The sequence below is a fragment of the Equus caballus genome, chromosome 12 (assembly GCF_041296265.1).
Source record: "Equus caballus isolate H_3958 breed thoroughbred chromosome 12, TB-T2T, whole genome shotgun sequence".
In the NCBI taxonomy this organism is placed as follows: Eukaryota; Metazoa; Chordata; class Mammalia; order Perissodactyla; family Equidae; genus Equus; species Equus caballus.
Window position 1 is genome coordinate 15,675,703 of NC_091695.1, and position 23,329 is coordinate 15,699,031.

The 23,329-nt window shown below is 34.3% G+C and overlaps 2 protein-coding genes across 2 annotated transcripts; one reads left to right on the top strand and one right to left on the bottom strand.

Annotated features, from left to right (window-relative positions):
- The first annotated feature begins 1,650 nt into the window (after positions 1–1,650).
- On the top strand, positions 1,651–2,580 carry LOC138916803 (olfactory receptor 4A47-like). Its single transcript, XM_070230416.1, has one exon. The coding sequence runs from the start codon at positions 1,651–1,653 to the stop codon at positions 2,578–2,580; it is 930 nt and encodes a 309-aa protein (XP_070086517.1).
- Positions 2,581–14,295: 11,715 nt separating this feature from the next.
- OR10AG94 (olfactory receptor family 10 subfamily AG member 94) lies at positions 14,296–15,240 on the bottom strand. Its single transcript, NM_001391046.1, is given in 1 exon segment — positions 14,296–15,240. A coding segment is annotated over 1 exon segment (945 nt).
- Positions 15,241–23,329: the final 8,089 nt, after the last annotated feature.

Here is a 23,329-nt window from a genome sequence, read left to right on the forward strand (position 1 = left end):
TCCCTTTGAATGACTGAAAAAGTCTTCCTTCAGATTGTGGAAAAGCCTTCACAAGGTAAGACTAACTGTCAATAGTGGGAATCAGGGTTCCTAATCATGTGAATTTCTTCATTATGTAAGAAGTTAAATAACTTTGAAATAAGTCAAATTTAGAATCCAATTCGGGTTTATCACTTAAAAATGTGTGACATTGGGAAAATTAATTAGAGGCACTGAGCCTCAAGTTCTTCAAATACAAAATCGGGATTACAGTTCTTGTTACTGTAAATATTAAATGTGATACTTTAAATTGTGGTTGTGTGTTATTAATCCACTGTTGAACGTCAGAGTGATATAACCAGAATAAGATTTAAAAACGAACCGTTTACACTACTTAAGGAGAAGAAATTGGTGGAGGGCTGAATGAAGGTGGAGAACCTTGGCAATAGGCTATTCCATTGGTCCAGGAAGAAAACAGGGGGTGGGAACTGATCAAATTTGTGATATATTTACAAAGTAGAGTCAATAGGACATGTTAAAGTTATTAAGTAAATATAAGAGCAATAGAGGAGTGAAGGACACTGTGAGATTTGTTGTCTGAACAATCACATGGAAGGTGGTACCATTTAATGAGATGAAGAACACGTTTATTGTGTAAAATTGAAAATTTAGTTTTATAATACTAAATTGGCATCCAATTAGAGATGTCTAAAATTGGAGGTGCTGCATATACATGTTTGAAAATAGGGGAGAGATGGGGACTAGAGACACAAAATTTAAGTGCTTAAGAATTTATTTGTCACACAAAAGGGAATTATCCATCTAAAGACCTTAAGAGCCTGCCCAGTAGCATAGTGGTTAAGTTTGCATGCTCTGCTTGGGCAGCCTGGGGTTCACAGTTTCAGATCCTAGGCACAGACCTACACACTGCTCATCAAGTCATGCTGTGGTGGCACCCCACACACAAAATAGAGGACGATTGGCACAGACTTTAGCTCAGGGAGACTCTTTCTCAAGCAAAAAGAGGAAGATTGGCAATGGATGTTAGCTCAGGGCCAATCTGCCTCACCAATAAAATAAATAAATAAATAAATACATATAAAGACTCTAAGGAAGTGGCCTCAATGAGAACTGAGACAATGCAGGATGGTGATCTTCCATTCACAATTTAATCTATGGAAATTAAATTAAATTGCAATTAAATTGCAACCCTTCAATGGGTTGCAAGTATTACATTTTTGTGATTTTATGAATAGTGTACATTTTCATGGAATTCCCTTCCCATCTTCTCTTGTTCCTTCACTTTTCCTTGAAAACTAAGCTAAAACATTCCCTCCTCTAGGAAGCCTTCTCTGATTCGAGTTTGATTGATATATTCTTATGCTGTGACCCTTAGCATTGTGTGAATATTTTTATAATGGCTCTTATTAGCCTAGGATTAACCTAGACTTGATTTATCCTTCTTTGTATATCAAATCACTGAGGGTAGACAACTATGTCTTATTCAACTTTGTAATCACAGTGTCTATTACACAAGCAGATACTCTGTACACATTCTAATAATTGAATGAATAAACAAAATATTAAACTTATAATACATTTAAAAGTTTTCCCTCTTGCTTTGTAGGTAAACTGCTTCTTATATCTGAAGTCAGCACCTACAAAGATTAGATGGAACCAAGGAATAATGTGACTTACGTTGTCCTCTTGGGCCTCACACAGAATCCAAAGGAGCAGAAAATCCTTTTTGTTATGTTCTTGCTCTTCTACATTTTGACTATGGTAGGCAATATGCTCATTGTTGTGACTGTAACTTTCACTAAGTCCCTGAAATCCCCAATGTACCTTTTTCTTGCTAGCCTGTCAGTTATGGATGTCATTTATTCCTCTTCCATTACTCCCAGATTGATTTCAGACTTGTTCTGTGGGAATAGTACCATATCTTTCCAATTTTGTATGGCTCAGCTCTTTACAGAGCATTTCTCTGGTGGATCAGGGGTGTTTCTTCTGTTGGTGATGGCCTATGACCGCTATGTGGCCATCTGCAAGCCCTTGCATTATTTGGTTATCATGAGACAATGGGTGTGTATTGTGCTGCTATTAGTGTGTTGGATTGGAGGCTTTCTGCACTCAGTAATTCAACTTTCTATTATTTATGGGCTCCCATTCTGTGGCCCCAATGTTATTGATTATTTTATCTGTGACATGTACCCCTTATTGAAACTCGTCTGTACTGACACCTATGTCATTCACTACTTAGTAATGGTCAATGGAGGCCTGATCTGCACTATTGTGTTTCTGCTCTTACTCATCTCTTATGGTGTCATCTTGCACTCTCTAAAGAAACTTAGTCATGAAGGGAGGTGGAAAGCCTTCCAGACCTGTATTTCCCACATCACTGTGGTTGTCTTCATCTTTCTTCCCTGTATTTTCATGTATGTGAGACCTGCTAAGACCTTCTCCATTGACAAACCACTGAGTCTGTTTTATACAGTCATAACCCCCATGCTGAACCCATTAATCTATACTCTGAGAAATTCAGAGGTGACAAATGCTATGAAGAAGCTCTGGAGAAGAAATGTCGTATCTTGTGGTAAATAAGTACATCATCTACCATGAAGACAGTCATTTGACATTATGGTCCACTTCCTTGAAATGCACTTTTGTTCTTAAATCTGATACTTGCTTTCTTTCTTCAAAGAATTGATGATAATTATGATTAGGGAATGAACTGTGTGATTGTACCATTAATCACTATTTCTCTCCCTGCTAGATTGTAAGGTCTACAATGTCTTGTTTACCACTTCAGCTAGAAAGCTGTAATGCCTATATAGAAGGAGCTGATAATATGTAATGAATTAGGGAGGAAATTTTTATATAGTTACAGTAATTTTTAATCAAAATATGTATTTCTCTTTTTTCTTTTTTCTGAGACTTAGTATCATTTTTATTTATATTCTTGTCATTTGTCTTATTATCATTGTATTTAAGATATTTAATGTTGTATAGACAGTGTTCTCTATGAAATTTCAGTTATGAATAACGCTTTTAGTGCAATACTTCTACCTTTTTAAGGAAAATAGAAGTGATAGATAATAATAGGTAGTAAAAATGAAAACCATACAAAATGGGATAAAGTGTGGAATAAATTTCTTATTTGTCTCTCATTATAATCTCCAGTCCTCTTCCACAGAGGCAGTCACTTAATTTGTTTCTTAAGATCTGTTCAAATAACCTTTTAAAATGCAAATGTATTCAAATATATGTGTGATTCTTCCTGTGTATGTAAATATTTGCTTTTACTATGCAACATCTTGAAGATATTTCCAAACAAGTTCATATAGATCTAACTTTTATTTTTTCTCCTATTGTATTATGCTGCCTTATAAATACATACTAAAATTAAATGGATGTATCCGTCTTCATGTTGTTCCTCATCTTTTTCTATGCCAAATTATTTTGCAATAAATGTATGTTTTTAAATATATGTAAGTATGAGTTCCTAGAACTGAAATTGTCATATATGTATTTGAATCAATGGTCAGATAGTGTATCTACATAAAATGTTGGTATTCATAGTTCGTGCCCAACTGCAATCCTTAAGGTTGTGCTAATTGCTGCACTCCCACCCACCATCTTTGAGAACACTTTTGTCCACATTCTCAAGTACCTGATAAATGTTTATGGTGTATGATATCTGAACAAAGTTATTTTATTTCATTTACAAAAAATTCTTTTGATCCTTGAGTTTGAGTATCTTTTCACATGTTTAGCATAGTTTGTGTTTCTTTTTCTGTAAAATGTGTATTAATATCTTTTATCTATTTTATTCAGTTGATCATTTGCATACTGATTTTTGTGAGTTATTTTATACTAAAAAATATTCTTTTTACTATTGTATATGTAATTATTATTTTTCTGGCTTGTATTATGTTTTGACTTGTTATAGTACATATATTGCTTTTGGCATGTAATATTTTTTTCTTTAATTTTTTTTGTTTTTGTGTCACTCTTAAAAAGACTATCCCCACTTCACTCCTAACAATATTTTCTTCAACTATTACTTAGCATTTATTTTTTTAAGCATTTTTCTGGTCTTTACCTTATTTTAAAACTTTTGAGGGGCCAGACCCATGACTGAGTGGTCAAGTTTGCACACTGTACTTTGGTGGCCCATGGTTTGGCTGCTTCGGGTCCTGGGCGTGGGCCTAACACAACTCATCAAGCTGTGCTGGGGCTGCATTCCACATAGCAGAACTAGAAAGACCTACAACTATGTACTGGTAGGTTTGGGAAGAAGAAAAACAAGATTGGCCACAGATGTTAACTCAGGGCCAATCTTTAAAAAAACCAAAAAGTAAAAAGCAAAACAAATGTTTTGATCCATCTGGAATTTATTTCGATATAGGAATTAAATAGGGATTGCATTTAGTTGTTTTCTAAAATTTTGGTTGTATTTCATAGTTGCATTATTCTCTTTTTACCATTGAATTGAAATTTGGTCTACTTTATTATCTACTACCATTTTATCTTGTGGAATATTGCATGTTCACTTGAGAAGAATATATATATTCTGTTTGTCGTTTTATTTCCAAATATTTGGGAGATTTCATAGATTTTTTTATTGATTTTTGATTTATTTTCTTTTTTGCCAAGGAGTATGGTATGACCAAATTTCTTAAGAATTCATCATTTTTTAGTCCCAATACAGTTTATTTTGGTGAACGGAGTATATTACATATGAGCTTGGAGAAAATGGATATTCTGCTGTTTTTGTCATTAATGTCAAATTGGTTAATAGTGTAAGTCAGTGCCATCCAACTCCTTACTGATTATCTGTCTACATTTATATTGAGTAATGGGGGAAATAAATTGCATTCATTAATTAAAGTGTAGATTTGTTTATTTTGCTTTTATTTCTTTATTTTCCTGTGCATGAATTTTGAATTTCTCTTATTAGGTGAATACACATTTAAGGTTTTTATGTGTTTTTGGTGAATTGACTCCTTTTTCATTATGCTACAGTCTTCTTTATTCCTGGTAATATTTATTTATCTGAAGTCTGCTTTATCAATATATTTACACTGGCTCACTTTTTATCAGTGTTTGCATCATATATTGATGTCCATTCCTTCACTTTGGAATATCAGTTTATTTATATTTCAACCAGTTTTCTTTTAGTAAACAGCAAGCATATTGTGTGGTCTTGCTTTCTATCCAAACTGAAAATCTTTACCATTTGCTTATTGCGTTTAGGCCACTTATATTTAATAGAATCTTTGATTTCATTTTCTCAAAGTGATCTCTTTACAGTTGGTTGTTTTTATTATCAAACAGACAAGATCCAGCCATTGCATTTGTTTGGTATTCTCTCAGGTCACTTTTATTTTGCAATATTCATCTCTCATTTTAATCTATTTAGTGACAACTTATTATGTTTTAATCCCCAAATGGTCCATTTAATGGCCATTTTAAAACTATTGATTTGTTAGAGATACCTGGTCAGTTGTCTTACAGGATATTCAAAACTTTCAAATTGTTTGAGTTCAAATTCTGGTATTATTTACGTTGTTCCTTACATTTTGGTACTTCCTATGAGCTAGTAGCAACTAGAAGTAAAGGCTTCAATGGATTCAAGTTCAACTTTTTTTAGCAAGAATTCTTTTTTTTTTTTTTGAGAAAGATGAGCCCCGATCTAACATCTTCCACTAATCCCCCTCCTTTTGCTGAGGAAGACTGGCCCTGAGCTAACATCTGTGCCCAACTTCCTCTACTTTATATATGGGACGTCTACCACAGCATGGCTAACCAAGCAGTGCCATGTCCACACCCAGGATCCGAACTGGTGAACCCCAGGCCACCAAAGCCAAATGTGTGCACTTAACCCCTGTGCCACCAGGCCAGCCCCTGATACTTGATTCTCATCTGTGATTAGTGTTGCCCTGATTGAGGCACAAAAAGCAACTGCTCTGGGGAGCTCCATCTTGTGCAATAGTAGGGAAGCTGTCCTTAGTATAAACTCCCTTTCCTGTTCATTCAACTGATTCCAAATGGTCTAGGAAGGAAATGACCACCATGGTCTCTGCCAAGGGACTGAGGACACGGGAGGCCACACACTTCTGTAAGTAGGATATACCAGAGAGCTCAGGGTCAGCTCTATCCTTAGCAGGGAGGCCCCAGAGGCTGCACTAAGCTTGTGGGTGTGCTGCTTTCATGACAAAGGTCATAATGGACACCTAAGGGTAGAGGCCTGTAAAAGCCTTTATTTTCAGGAGAGCCCAGTCCCTTGCAATTACCACTCTGATGGTGTGTAGCATGGACCTGAGGAGGGCAGTTTCTTGTACCAGAATTCCTTGTCAATTTATGACCATCTTGGGAGATCCCAAGACTCTAGGATCATGAGGAAGTTGCTAAGGTACCTATAATGAAGGAGCCTCTTGGACGCACCAATGCGTGAGCCAGTGTGCTGCAATTTGGATAGATTCTAGAAGCTCTTTTTAGGAGGCTTTGCTAAAATTGGGCCAATGTGTGAGTAAGAGGGTAAATTGGCTTAAGTAAAACTTGTAAATTAAGATATAACATCATAGTAATGGCTTTCTTACTTGACAGTATTTATTTATTTTTTTAACTTAGACACAGTAAATTTTAAATTTGCATACAAAGTAAAATATACTATTTTTGGTGTAAGTTTTATGAGATTTGACAAATCCATAGAATTGTGTTACCACAAACATGATCAAAATACGGAACAGTTCCATCACTCTCTAAAATTCTCACTTCTTGTCCCTTTGTGGTTAACAACTCCCACCAACTTTATGACCGGGTAATCTATCCTATTGTTTTCGCCTTTCCAGAATGTCACACAAATGGAAGCACATAGTAAAGGCTTTTAAGTCTAATTTTTGAGTTGGCATAAAACATTTGGCATTACGGTGTCATTGCATGTATCAATATAGTCTGTTCATTTATATTGCTTAGTAGTATTACAATTGCTATGATATTATAAATGGCCATTCCCCCAATCCATCTAAAAAGTACATTTTATTGTCATTTAACAACTAATCTCCTTTAGCAACTCCATTTAAGAAACTATCATCCAAGATCAGCCTGCATATTTCATAATAAACTCCGATATTGGCAGGAGGTCTTTGTTGCTCACCAAAGGTCACTTGTTTATCCTGGACATTCTCATGCACTTGGCCAATACAGATAGACAGTGGTGAATGATAGAACAAAATATGTGTAGTTTGTTATGTCACAAATATTATTAAGATATTTGAATAATATTGTGAAAATTGCCGTATTTCAAATACAACAAACTGAAATCTGTGAAGACATGAGCACAACTAATTCTTTCTTATGAGACCATTTGTGAGTATTTAGCAGACTTTATCTTAATGATGAAATTACAGTTATAGGAACTTATTATCATGATTGTATGAATGTTCAAAGGAAAGATAGATTGAATCATAACCACAATCTGTACTGATACAGATACTATTAATCACAAGCTCTTGAAATAGTTTTCCCTACTTTAGGATATTATCTTAAAATAATGGTGAAAGGGTCATATTCTTTGTAAGCCCAGTTATAAAGAAAAGCTGTAAATTCTGCAGTTTTAATAATGCTGTTTAATGTCAAAATCATATAGGAGGAGCAACAAAGTTGATGACAAAGTGAAATATCTTTTAAAACGTAAGAAATTTGTGCAGAAACTGCTTTCAAATCATCAAATGTCTAGCTGTAGGTTATCATAATCCACACCTAAAGAAACATGCAACTCTTTTCTTTGAAATATCAATAGGTCATTCTAAGACCTTTCTTGCTACTCCTCTGTTGCTACTTGGAGTATGCTAAATTCTTGAAAAGTACTAGTGAAATGTGTCTGTACCACAGCTGTATATATCCACCAAAGTTCATCAGATGAAATCATGTTAAACACAAGCTTTGCAAAGAAAAGCGCTCTTTGAACACCTAAAGTGTTCAATCATACCATGCTTACTAAAAGTACCAAGATCCACATTCCTGAGAAATGTTTCCTACCACAAAAGGACTTCTGCACCAGCAGAAAAGACACTAGGAGGTACTATCCACCACCAAACATAGTGAAACATTACTATTGTAGATATTTTCTTGTATAGAATCACACTCAAGCCTCTACAAAAAAACAATTAGTTACTACATACGGCAAAATTTCTAGAGGGATTGTGTGAATAGGCTAGTGTTTTTAAAATAATGATGTCACAGTGCCAATTTTCTTGCATCTTCCTCCTTTCCCATTCTTATATTGACTTCTGCAACCTTCCAGGAATGAAAGGAAATGGAAGCAAAAGACATAGCACTTGCTCACATCTAAAGTCATCTCATTAGCAAGAATTGAAACATCTCCTCATACTTATCTGGAAAGGAGGTTGGGAAACTGAATATTTCAAACCCCCAAACTCTACATTTAAATTGCTTACAGGATAGAAGGTTTAGATTGGTATATCTAAATACCAGGTCTACAATGTCTCCTACATCATTTTGCATGAGTCAATGTATAGTCTTCTATTCCTGTTGTAATAAATTGCCACAAATTGAGTCGCTTAAAACAATACACATTTATTATCTCACAGCTCTGTAGGTCATACGTCCAAAATAGAGCTCACTGAGCAAAAATTAATTCGTGGGCATGGCTGCCTTTCTTTCAGTATACTCTAGTGGGGTTTCCATTATTCTTGCTCAGTTAGATTATTGGCAAAATTCACTTCCTTTAGGTTATAGGACTGAAGACCCTGTTTCCTGGCTGACTGTCAGCCAAATATCATTTTCAGCTTCTAGAGATCACCACATTGCTTGGCTTATGACCCCATACCATCAGTCTTTAATACCAGCAATGACCACTTGAATCCTCCTTTTCTCTACTTTTTCTGTCGCAACATATCTTTGGACTACCTTTCTTTCTTTCACTTCCCCTTTTTAGAGCTCATATGATTAGACTGGGCCTACCCAAATAATCTCCCCATCTCAAGACCTTTAACTTTAATCATATCTCTGCAAAGTCCATTTTGTCATATTATGTGGCATATTCACAGATTATTGATTCCAGGGATCAGGCCTTGTTCATCTCTGGGGAACCATCATTCTGTCACAATCTTACAATGAAGTAGGATGATTAGCTAATGTGCTCTTCATTTGATTGGATCAATAACTGCCATAAATGATTCACTGATGCATCTGGATTATATTTCAGGATAAAGCTGGTTCAGTCACATAGGAGTCAAACTCTATTGTGTTCATGTTAGTCGATGAGTTTTATATATTAAGTTCAAAGTTCAAATCTTAGGAGAAGAGCACCAAGGACAGATTCCTTCTGACTTGTCCAGGCACTCAATTCATTAACACTTGTCCAGCCTGCCAATTTACCAATTTAGATGTGTGTTTAGACTGGCATATCTAATGTATTTAGATTGGTATCATTCCTTTAACTACTCACTTGCCATCCTCATGGCATAGCGCTAGATGCTGCTCTTTATTGCTAACCACATCCTAATAATTTGTTGTTTACTAAGAAAGTTTATTCTCATATCTAGCTCTAAAAAAATTTCCCTTTGGTCATCTGGTAAAGACTGTGAAGATTGCAATTCATGAGACAAGATGACAGAGCTAGTAATCCCCCTCTGTCAATCAAGAAAACTCCAATCCAACATTTGAGATTCATCTCTCTCTGCTGATAGTTGGTCAACCTCAGGATACTGATTGTCACATGGTTTCTCTTGCCAGGTTTCAAATGACACTTGGTCCTTAGATTTCTACAAAGAGAAATTGTATATCTAAAGCAGAGAGAATTTTGGCTGTAAATGCAAAAACATTCCTTGCTGGATTTATTTGCAAAACGATTCATGTATGTGTTGTTACTGTTCATTGTCTTGATTGGTATCATTATGAGCATACAGTCATTCAAAAATCATTGAACAAAGATTTTGCAAAAGTCAATGACAGAAGACCAAGGTAAAACTGTTTGCATCAGATACAAAATTATATATCAAATATTCTCAGACAGGACTTGGAGATAGCCAGTGAAATAGTCAAATAGTTCATTCACAGCACGTGCCTTTCATGTGGGAAATCAATACAAAGTTTCATATAGTTGTTTGTTTGGGGTTTTTTTTCATGGGCTTAGGAATCTGAAGAAGTTCACCTTCTCCTGTCTGGTCCATTGGTCCTTAGTGATGTAAGGATGCAGATTCCTTCGCACATCCACAAGTTCCTGCATGTAACTTGAGCAGACATGTAATTTAAAGATCTAATAAGCCTATAGTGAAGCATTGTAAAATAAATCCACCAACCTCATCAGGTAAGAACCATTTATGACAATCGAGGCACATTGTCAAATCCTCAGCTACTTTACTTTAGCAAAAAAACAATTGTCTAGTGTGAACAGGAAAATGGTTCCAACTGGATTTAGCATTTAAGAGGTGTGGTGGTAGAATGGATCTTGTCACTAAATGCAGATTCACCTAATGTCAAAATAAGCACTGAGTTATATATAATGGTGTACATTGTAGCATTATGTCATATATGATGAAATGTAGTATTTACATAATTTTATATATATTTATTTAACAATGTAAATAATATATATAATTGTATCTAAAGCAGTGGCCATTTCCAATTTTTAATCTAACTAGTGCTTTTTATCCTCACTTAAGAACCAGTCTTCTTTGGCAATTCCATTTAATGTAACACTCTTCCAAGCAACCAGAGAGTAAGGAGTCTAAACAGCAATGTGAAAAGATTTACCAGAACTTTAATTCTTATTACTAAAGTTTACTACATCCTTGGAAGATAGTGATATATTGAGACAATCAGTATACAGAATGTGTTAGGAATGTAGTTCAGAGAAAACAGGCCGCATACTATTTTGTGGGTTAAAGTCACTATGTTAAAATCTTTTTATATATCCTCCACAGATAAATATTTGTCATATGTCATAAAAGTAATTGATAAAACAGGCTTTTGTAAATTATAATCAACTACAACATTCTTATGGATAATCATGCTTAGGTTTTGCAAATATTTTCTTTGCAGGGATATTATGGAAAAAGTATTACCATTGTTAAAGAAACAAGATAAGCATTCTTTGTAGAGAGGCAATCTTCTACATATAGCAACAGTAGTATGAAATAAATCCAGACAGGAATGTGCATGTTTCCTTTCTCATTAAATAAATATTTTTGATGATGCGCTTATTGAAGCCACTATTTTAACATAACGGAGAATCTAAATCTTCAGCAAGTGGCTCACACGTTGTACATTGGATCCCCATATGTTTTGTGGCCAGAGGTCAGTAAATTCTATTATCCAGAAAACCGGTGTGTTTAAAAATTAAGCAACATACTTGAGAATATTTTCTTGGTCTTTACTTCAAGAAATAAATGGAGCCCTAGGTCGCACTCATGGGCTAGTCAAAGAACCATATGAAAAATCAGATGAATGTTTCTATAATCTATGTCATAAATTTCTTTCCAATCAGCCCTAGTTATATTAGCTGGTAATGGATAGCACATAAATAATTAAATGAGTCTAGGGAATAATTTCTAGATGCTGGTCATTGTGAGTTAACAGATTGCGAAGATAGGGAGTAGAGAAATAAAAGGAGAAAATGCAAAGGTCTCGAGGAATTTGATAAAAGTATGAAGAAGGTCATAATCCTATACTTTTTGCTAATTGAACCTGAGTTCATCATGATATAAATGATAATTAATATTTTCTTTGGGTATTAACAAAGATTTAGCTCTTTTCTATAGTCCCTGTTTAGATGAGGAAAGACTTGACAAGCACATTTTTGAAAAGCTAAACATAACACCTTAGTGAAAAGAAAATAATTCCAGTGTGTAAAAAAGTGGGTTTTCTTCCTTAGGTAATTGATATTGTGGAATGTCCTTTTCCTCAAAAATAGCACTGTAATGATTATCTTCATCAATTTGAATATAAAATACAACAGAGAGAGTAATTCCATTAAGAACTCTACCTAAATACAGCCAACACTTCAATTTTGGTGCTTTAAGCTTTTCTAAATGCTTTTCCATGCTAGGTGGATATTTGAGCCCTATAATAATCCTTGGAGTTCACAGGAAATAGTCTGATCTCAGTATTTTACTAATTGTAAATTGTTAAAGACAAGACCATAGGCCACAAATGGAGTTGCTTATGCTAATCCTCACATCACCAAACTGGAATTTAACTTGGTTCCAGCTTCAGCTCTCCCAGAAATGAAATCTTAATCCAATCAATCAGCTATTGCTTGCTTTGCATTAGTTAGGTAATCTACTTAATAATGCTCTGCCATCCCCTATAAGGAAAGTACTTTACAATAATCAATCCAATGTTTTTCCTACTATAAGTTCGTTGACCCTGCTCCCTTCTGCCTATAAAATCTTTTGCCTTGCATAGTTCTTTGGAGTTCCTTTCTATCTGCTGGATTGGATGCTGCCTGACTCATGGATTGCTGAACAAGATCTTTAAAATTTATTCAGTTGAGGGGCTGGCCCCGTGGCCGAGTGGTTAAGTTCTCGCGCTCCGCTGCAGGCGGGCCCAGTGTTTCGTTGGTTCGAATCCTGGGCGTGGACATGGCACTGCTCATCAGACCACGCTGAGGCAGCGTCCCACATGCCACAGCTAGAAGAACCCACAACGAAGAATACACAACTATGTACCGGGGGGCTTTGGGGAGAAAAAGGAAAAAATAAAATCTTAAAAAAAAAAAAATTTATTCAGTTGAATTCTTGTTCTTTAACAGAATGTAATGAAAAGTAGCTAAGTGACTTGCTCAAGATTTGGGTAAAGAGAAGATTAAAAATCAATTATCTGAACTCCTGGGACAGCACTGTCCCCATTACATTGTGATTCCCGCTTTACTAAATTTCAGAAATAAAAATTACCATCCCTACTATCTCCAGCATAATCATCAATTTTATTATCACTATTATAATTATCATCATGGACCATGTATGAAAGTCTTATAATATATAAAAAATTAAATGAGAAGGGATATGAACATATATACTTCCATCAATAAAATACATAAATAAATAAATATAGTACATTATGTTACATTACATGGCAGAGGATATAAATGAGTTGAAGTAAACTATAAATATCTATAGAACAAGATATAGCATTGTCTTACATGCATATGTACAACTATAAGTAAAACTACAGAATGGCATGTTTATCAAAAGAACTGCTAACAGAAGTTCTCAGAGATGGATGCAGTAAATAATCTCTTAATGTAAGTTACTGATTTAAGAATCTGTAATTGGGAGAACAGCCATCAATCACTCTGTTGACGGATGCTCACTTTCCTTGATAATACCAGTTCAAAAGTTTAATAACTGTAAATGCTTTAGAAAGGGTTAAAGACATGGGAGATTATGCACAACAAGGTAAATGCAACTTTTTGGACTTTGAATGATCCTGAAAACAACTTCTAACACCTCCCTTCACTTTTAAACTCATTGATATTTTCCTTTAAAAATATATATTGGAATCGGAGTAGCTGTTTGAAGTGCAGTTATGAAAGAGATGAAATAATCCAAAGTAAATTATTTGGGGACCATAACTGCTAAGTAAGCCATAGAAATATGTGCAAAGTAAACTGGTTGAGATAGGTGGGAGTGTTCTGTTATGTCATGTGCTTTGGCAGGAAGTTATTAGGAAGAAAACTAAGTGCATGCAAACTTTTCTTTTGGTATTATTTTTAGAGTAATTCCACACAGGTGCATAGTAGGTGAAATAAATACACTCCCTTTATTGATGTTCTAAAATCTCTAGATTTTGCCAAGAGTCTGAGGTAGGGCAAAGTAGTATTCATTTATCCATTCACTCATTTAATCACACACTCAATAAACATTCATTATTCAACTGATATTAGCCAGTCTCTGTGCTATAGAACCAAAGATTGCTAATAAAAACAAGTGTGAAGATTTAGGAAATTATTTAGGTAGGTAATCTTGTATACTCTCCAGTATATTTAGGCCAAAAATCATAACAGATTGAATTCTATTTTTAGTTTTTATAAGGAATATGTGATGCACATTACTATTTTATTCATGAGGCAAGAATATTCCTTAGGCATGGAGCATTGAAAATATGTTAATTTGCCTAGTATACACCCAAGCACCATAAATTTTAGGTTAGTATATAAAAGTATCTATAAGTACATCATAAACTTGAAGTGGTTATTTTTTTAAAGGGGGAATGTAGAGGATTTGAAATGTTTCCCTGATAACTGTGTGGCAAGCAGTTAAATCACTTACAATTAAACTCATCACACTACTTTTTAAGTAATAATTTTCTCAGTGCTGCAATAACATCCTTGTTCCTTAGGCTGTATATCATGGGATTAAACATTGGCGTCACTATGGTGTAGAAAAGAGAGAGTAGTTTGTCAGTTCCTGCAGAATGATTGGATTTTGGTCCTAAGTAGGTAATGGTAGCAGATCCAAAGAATAAAATCACAACCAGCAGGTGGGAAGAGCACGTGGAGAAGGCTTTGGCTTGTCCTCTGGCTGTTGGCAACCTCAGAATGGTGGAAATGATTTTGCTGTAAGAGGCAAGTATCAACATGAATGGTACTGCAACAAACAACATGGCTACTGCATAGACTGACATCTCATGTATGGAAGTGTCTCCACAGGCCAGCTTCAGAATGGGGGGTATGTCACAGAAGAAGTGGTTAATTTGGTTAGAATTACAGAAATGCAGGGAGAAAATTTGACATGTTTGCCCTATCTGGACTGGGATGCCACTGATCCAGGAGCCAATAGCCAGTTGGATACACATCTTTTGGTTCATGACTAGAGGATAGCGCAGAGGGTTACAAATGGCCACATAGCGGTCGTAAGCCATCACAGCCAGGAGGAAACATTCAGTGGCTCCCAGCATAAGGAGGAAGCACATTTGGGCAGCACAGTTTAGGATAGAGATGCTTCTATCCTGAGTCCAGAGGTTTACTAGAATCCTAGGGAGAGTGACAGACACATAACACATTTCCAATGAGGAAAAATTTGAAAGGAAAAAATACATAGGTTTCTGTAGTGCAGAGTCAAGCCTGGTTATTATTATTATGAGGCAATTTCCAAATAAGATAATAATGTAAATGATTGAGAACACTCCAAATAGTAACCCTTGGAGATTTGGAAGGTCAGAAAATCCCAGGAGTACAAATTGAATCACTGTGGAAACGTTGTCTTCTGCTTTTATCTCTTCATATTCCATCTGTGAGAATGATTTAATTAGAAGTAAAGTTACTTAACGTTCCTTGGCTTTTGTTTTCTTATGAATAAATGGGACAGTACGCCTTCAAAGTTTTCCAATTCCCTATGAAAACAAAACCTATAACTGCCAGGTTCTCTAAAAGTGTGGTAAAGTATATTTTTCATTTTTATTAGATGTATTGGCAAGAAAAAATCCTGTTACTCTTTTCTTTTCTGCTACAGATTATCATATTTCTTTGTGTATGAAGATATATAACTATAATTTTACTATTCATCTGAACAGTCAAAAATGCAAAATCTGAATTTATGTTCAGTTGTAGTAGTGATTCCATTCTTTTAGCTGACATTTTGTTCCTCCTCACCTGTCAATTCTATTTTCTATTATTTTTAATTCAAAGTTAATTTCATTGCACCAGTAAATATTTTGTAAGCTATATAAACTAATTTTAGAGATGACTACAATTAATTTTAAAAGTGGTGGTTTTCCTGTGGCATTTCCAGAGTCTTGTTTAGCTTTGATATGCTGCATATTTATTTTATTATTAAAAAAATTGATAAGCGGACCAGTAAATATTACATACAAGATGTTATTTAATCTTTAAAACTGTGTATTTCAATGTAAAGTCTATGAAATTGGAAGTCATGATTTTTATTCAGATTTTGCAGTAGAGATAAAAGAAACCCTAAGATTGTTTTCCTGTCTAGGAGCACTCAAGAAGCCAAGTTCATCTAGCATTTACGTTCAAGAAAGCAATTCTTACTAGAATGTACACCCCTCACACATTTATCATATAAAAGACACATCAACCACAACTCATCTCTGAGACCTTCCTAAATTATTCATATCAATAACCACTATTATCCTGACCTCACTTAATCCATTCATTCTTTCCCTTGAGTACTTTCATGTGTGTTTCATACATGCGAGTGTGTTGGGGTGAGATTGCTCATCTTTATTATGTACTTTTCTCATTGCAGTAACTAGATTATAAGCCTCTTTTGATATTCTACACATCTTTCTATGCAGTGCATACTATATTTGTTCCACAAAATGTGACTTGCTAACTTCTTGAATAAATTTCAAGTGGATCAAATGGGTTGTTTCTTTGGAATACTCCCCAAGGTGGAAGCATGGGCTCCTACCCAAGATGCAGACCTTCCCTCTCCATCCCTTCTGACATAGATCAAGCATGCCTTCTGTGTGTGCGTGCGTGTGTGTGTAAGAATTAGACTCTTTTCATTCGCTCTTGCAGAAGTGTAAATTACTTCAGTGTTTCCAGTATTTTCTAGATAACTTCCATATTATGCGATAAGTAATTTGATAGCCAATAGAGACTAACTCACTGCAAAGAAGAGACACATTTATAACCATCTTCTCAGGATGTTAAGTGTGGGCAATTGTCAAGATTTCAGCTACAAAAACGTAGACACAAATGGGGGAGGAGCAATAGTCCAGGAAAAACTTGGGTTCCTGAGGACTTTCTGTGACTAAAGAAAGGAAAGTTAAATAATAATTTATTTTACAATCTACAGTATTCCAGACTGCATAATAAGATATTAAGGGTAATTAAATCTTTCCCCATTATTATACAATTCTCCCAATGAAAATTTGACTGTACAGGTAGAAAAATGCTATAACTGAGTCTCTAAGATGGTCAGAAACTAGCAGCTTATAGGTGACATTATTAACATATGATTTCATGTGTATAAGTCCACGCAGCCACACTTTTTTTCACTGCACCATCCTGCACTCTTTTAACCATGTTTTATTTACCTATTTAATTCAATGTAGAGTCTAATACTTGGACATGATTAAAATTGTTTGTGGAGTGAATCACCACATCTTTCTAGACTAGAATGCATCATTCACCCACATTTGATGAGCTAAACTTTGCCCTCCGGAACTGCCAGTCTCTTTGTTCTCCTTATTGTGTCTGCTCTTATGGTAAGATGTTCTCTCATTTTTTAATACCCCTTCTAAATTATTCCTTACTGTTCAAGCAGGGCAGTACATTTGAAAAATGAACTGAAACTAGGCTGCCAAAAATATTACCAAGTAGAAGCAAGAATAACAGAACTTACGATCAAGAATATACTGGTCTACATCCACTGAAATTTTTTTTCTTTAGCCTCAACTTTCGTCAAATGGAGCAAGAATTTTACGAGTATTACATAGAATTATCAGTGTAAAACCATTTGTAAAGTAAAAAGAAATATCATTATTCAAATCCTATCCAAATTGTATTTATCTTCTAAAAACAATCTCCCCCCAAAATTCTCCCTCAAAACTTGCAATACAGCTACTGATTTCTCTGACTTCTGAAAACCTTTAGATGCTTCTCTTTATACAAGTCAGAAAGAAAACCAAGATATAATTCAGCTAAACGTAGCCATTTATTTTTATTCAAATACTTAATGCTTATTTTTCTGATTTTTCTCACTGTAATAATGATTTTCTTTGGTTTGGAGTTTGTGATATTAATTATACCACCTATCATCACAATGTATGTAGTGCTTACATTCAGAGCATGTTTATTAAATCAAATTGAAGATAGGAAATACAAATCAAAATTGGTGAATGCGATTCAGAAGGCTTTTTCCTTCAGAATACGTCTGTAAATCTAAAACTAAAAACATGCAATAACTCTAGTATTATCAGATTCATTTATCATAGAACTTAACAAACGGGGAATCTTATTGGTACTAGATGGATGCAAAGCCATTTAAATAAAGTCCATTCACTAATTTGCTCCTTAGTTACACATAACTAAATTTTTATGAGATATGGTTTCCAGATTTAATACATGCAATATACTTAAATACATGCCGAATACATAGTAATCACTTAATAAATTGTTGCAACCAAGATGATGATAATGATGATTACGATGATGCTGACAATGATAGTAATCTTTGATATGTTGTCCCGTTATATTACAAAGTACTTTGTATTTTCTCATTTAATGTTATAATCAAAACTGTAAAAAGACACAGGCTATCTGAGTAAGTGTTGTAAAATTAAACAACAACAATAACAAAAAAGAGTTCCTTTCTAAATTTTCTGTAAATGGGAATTATTTTCTAATAACAAAAATAGAGCTATGTGTAAAAATAAATTTGGTATTGGACAAAAACAATTCATGCTTACCTGTTCAGACTGAAGTTAAATACAACACTTCCCTTTACCAATCGAGCTAAAAGACAGAGAGAAAACGAGAATGAAGTGTTTTTTTTTATTTCTTTGGGTCTTATTTGAAGATTGGATAATTGACTTTTATTTGAAATAGAGGTTAATCACCTTCTTAAATATGTTCTATGGCCATAAAAACTAGTGCTCTTTAAGTAGGAAATATTCTTCACCCTTGGGAGCAGCTTCTTCCCCATGGTGCTTTTTAATTGAACTAAACCATTCTGCCCGCCACTCAAGGAGTTTGGTACAACCACCAAAACATATCTATCCATACCACTCCTTCTCTAAATTGTCTACCTCTCTTAATTTTTTTGTGATTATCAAGAAATATAGGCATTGTAAAATAACAAATTTGTAATTGCATGTTACTTTTTATATAAACTAAGATCTTCTAATAAAGACCCAAATGTATAGTGTCTAAAATTAAACAGAAGTTTACTTCTCTGTCATCAAAAATTCAGGAGTAAGAAGTGTAGGGCTGTTCGGGTGGTTATGTCATCTTCAGCATAAATCTTCTATCTCCACACCTACATTAGCCAGGTATACTGTGTCATCTCCCAGATTACAGAAAGGAGGAAGGGGGATAAAGGAGAGCACTGCTTATTCCTTTTTAGATGTACAAACTAGAAACAGCATGCAGAATTTCCTGGCACAATCCCTCAGGTCTAATTTAGTCACAAGACCACCGATCACTGGAGGACAAACTAGAAAATATTTCTAGCCATACTGCCATGTGACCAGCTAAGACTCCCTATGTCTGTCATTAACTACCTTCAATTGTCAAAACCTAAAATTCCAAGTAGTTATTGCATCAAGTTCCCAGCCGAGGATGTCCTCAGGTTAATTGCCGCTCCTCTCAGTGTAGTGATTATAAAATAATTTAAAAAGCTCCTATAATAACTTCTACAAAAAAACACACATAGACACACATTTATAAAATATAAGGGAGGAGAGTACTATGTCTAATTAAAGGAAGCAGGAATAGATTTATACTTGTATAAAGACTAATAAATAGAGAGATAGTAAGCAGATTTTAGAAACATCATGGTGCATTCATTGAAAGCTCTCACTCTTCAAGGGCTATATATTCATTCAGCAATTTCGAGCTAATTGTTTTGTGATTTATTTTATTTTAATTCTAGCCATTAAAATACATATGTATCATAATCTCACTTTGCTTTTAGTTTGCACTTTAATAATGTCTATTGATGGTGAACATCTTTCATGTGATCATTTGACTTCTATATACCCCCTTTAGTAAAATATCTGTTAAAGTTATTATACATTTGGGAATTAGCTTGTTACTTCTCTTACTATTGAGTTTTGAGAGTTCTTTGGAAATTCTATATACATTTTCTTTTTTGGAGTAATGATGCACAAATATTTCCCCTTTGGCCTGTATTTAAATTCTCTGAACAATGTCAATATCAGAGCAAAATATTTTAAATTTGGTGAAGTCCAATTTATAAATATTTTCTTCTATGGCTTGTATTTTTGGTAATACATTTAAGATCTATTGCTTAATCTCAGATCACAATCTTTTCCTCTTATGTTTTCTTCTAATAATTCTATAATTGAACACTGTACTTTTAAATTAATGATGCACTTTAAGTGAATTTTTGTGCAAGGCATGAATTTTAGGTTTAGATATATTAAATGAGTCTTCAATCATTCTAATGTTATTTGTTAAAAAGAATGCCCTTTCTCCCCTGAAGAGCATTTGTAGCTTTATCAAAAATCAATTTCCCAGACTTCCACAGAGTCACCCAAATTCACAAAAATCAAAAGAGAGCCTTGGTAAAAGTAATTACATAAATAACTATAAAGCATGGTACAAACATATATTTTTCTATTTTCCCTCTTAAAACTTTTAATGACAAATATTTAAAACAGTAGTTCAAAAGCAAGAATTAAAAACTGCATTTTTGTGTACAACATGACTGATTCTAAAGAATAAAAAGATTATAAAGGATGGCATAAATAGCTTCAACCAACCAATTAGACAGCTTAGACAAATGGGCACATATCTCGAAAGATGCAACACCTGAAATGACACAGACAAGAAGGAAAGTATAATATCTACATAGATCTGTAACAATTACAGTTACTGGATTAGTAATTTAAAAAACTTCCCACACAAAGAAGCTGAGGACCAGGTGGCTTCTCTGGTGAATTCTACCAAATAGTAAAAACAAATAATACCAGTCATTCACAAAGTCTTCCAAAACAAATGGTAAAAGAGGTATCAAATCATTTTATGAAAAAAGTCCTACCAAAACCATGCAAAAGCCTAACAAGAACAGGAAACTACAAAGCAATATACCTCATGAATATAAAGAAAATGTCCACAGTGAAATATTACAAACCAAATCCAAAATATATAAAAAAGGATTATACACAATGACCAAGTGGAATTTATCCCAGTACTACACATGTGCTTTAACATCTAGAAATCAAGGTAATACACAATTTAATGGAATGAAAGACAAAAAATATATGATCAACTCAAAAGATGCAGAAAAAGCACTTGTGCAAATGCAATACTTATTCATGATTAAAACTCTCTACAAATTAGGAAAGAAGGGAACCTCTGGACCTGATAAAAGCAAGCTATGAATAATCTATAGCTAGCATCATACTTACTGGTGGAAAACAGAATGATCTACACCTAAAACAGGAATAAAACAAGAAGGTTCACAATAACCTTATATTTAACCTTGTATAGGATGTTTGAGGTGGTGCAATCGGGCCAGAAAAGGAAATAAAAGACATTTAGACTGGAAAAGAAGCAGCAAAACTCTATGTATTTTCAGAAAAAATGATCCTTTATAATTACATATAATATTTTATATTATATAATAAATATACAATTAAAATAAATATACTACATAATACATATGAATATATAATAAATATATACTAAAAACCCTCTCAGATTACAATTATAAATAGATACATGACCCAACTAAAGTGGAACAAGGATTTGAATAGATGTTTCTCTAAAGAAGATATACAAATAAGCAACAGCACATAGAAGATCCTCAATATTATTAACCAGAAGAGAATTGGAAGTTAAAATCACCATGTGATACTACCTCATGCCCAATAGAATTGCTATAACCAAAAAGACAGATAATAACAAGTGTTGATGAGTATATGAATTAATTAAAACTCTCATATATTCCTTATCTAGATGTAAAAAGAAGCCATTTTGCAAAGGGTTTGGCCATTCCTTCAAGTGTTAAACATAGACTTACGTGATGATCTTGCAATGCCACTCCTAGGTATATAACACCCAAAAACAAAAATGTGTTCCCATAAAAATTTGAACATAAATATTTATAGCAGTATTATTTACAGTAGCCAAAATTTAGAAACAGCTAGATGCCCATCAACTGATGAATAGATATACAAAATTTTGTATACGCATATGCTACAGGGTGGGTAAACTGAAAAACATTATGCTAAGTGGAAAAAAATTTACGAAAGATCATATGTTTTATGTTGCCTCATGACCCTTTGCAGTCATTGCCTCATCCCCAACCACAGCCCTAGACATCCAAGAAATTGTTTTGTCATTGTAGATTAGAATCGTCTTTTGTAGAATTTCATATAAATGGGATCATACAGCATGCACCCTTCTTTGTCTGGCTTTTCTTTCACCTCATTTTTGAGATTCATTCATGTTGTTGCATGTATCAGTAGTTTTCTCCTTTTTATTGCTGGATATTTACCCATGCATCTACTGATGGACGCTTGTTTTCTTCCCCCATTTTGGCTATTACAAATAAAGCACCTACAAACATTTTGCACAAGTTTTTTGTATGAATATATATTTTCATTTCTCTTGGGTAAATACCTATAAGTAAAATCATATGCCCACATGGTAAGTGCACATTTAACTTTGTAGTAAACTGCCAAACTGTTATTATTGTTACTGAGTTCTAAGATTATTTTTTATAATCTGTACAAGTCCTTTGTCAGATATTCTAATTGTACATCTTTTCTCAGTGTCTTGTTTTAATTTTCTTAATGGCGTCTTTTGAAGAGCAGAGGTTTTTAATTTGATGTAGTCCAATTTAGCAATTTTTTTTCTTATTTTATTTGTTCTTCTTGTGTCCTATGTGAGAAATTTTGGCTTACCGCAGGTTTTCTTCAGGTTTATTCTAGCAGTTTTATTGTTTTCCTTTTTTGTTTAGGACTATGATTCATTTCAAGCTCTTTTTGTGAATGATGTGATGTAATGGTGTGGTAGGTACAATCTAAAATGGCCCCAGTTTCCCTACTTCCTGGTATTCAGACCCCCCACACTCAAGGAGGGCTGTACCCAATGACTCACTTCTAATTAATGGAAAAAGCTTAAAGTGATTGGATGTCACTTTTAAGATTAGGTTAAATAAAGACCATGACTTTTGTTATGCATTTCCCTTCCCTCTGTCTGTCTGTCTGTCTCTTTCTCTCTCAGTCCTCACTCTAAGGGAAGCAAGCTGCCATGTTGTCAGTAGACCTATAAAGAGGCCCACAGGCCAAGAAACTGATGTCTGCTGCCAACAGCAGTGAAGACCTGAGGCTTGCCATCGCTGTAGAGTAAGCTTGGGAGCCAATCTTCCTTGGTGCAGCTTTGAGATGACTGCAGCTTCAGCCCATACTTTGACTGCAGTTCAATGAGAGATCCTGAGTCAGGCATTCTGATCCAGACATGCCTGGATTCCTGACCCACAGAATCTGTAAGATAATAAATGTTTGTTGTCCTAAGCCACTAAAAATGTCAGATATTGTATGATTACCTTTATGTGAAAAGTGCAAAATAGGCAAATCTATAGAGACAAAAGTAGATCAGTGCTTGACTAGGGCTGCAGAGGGTGACGCCAAGATAAGGAGTGATGATGGTTGCACATTC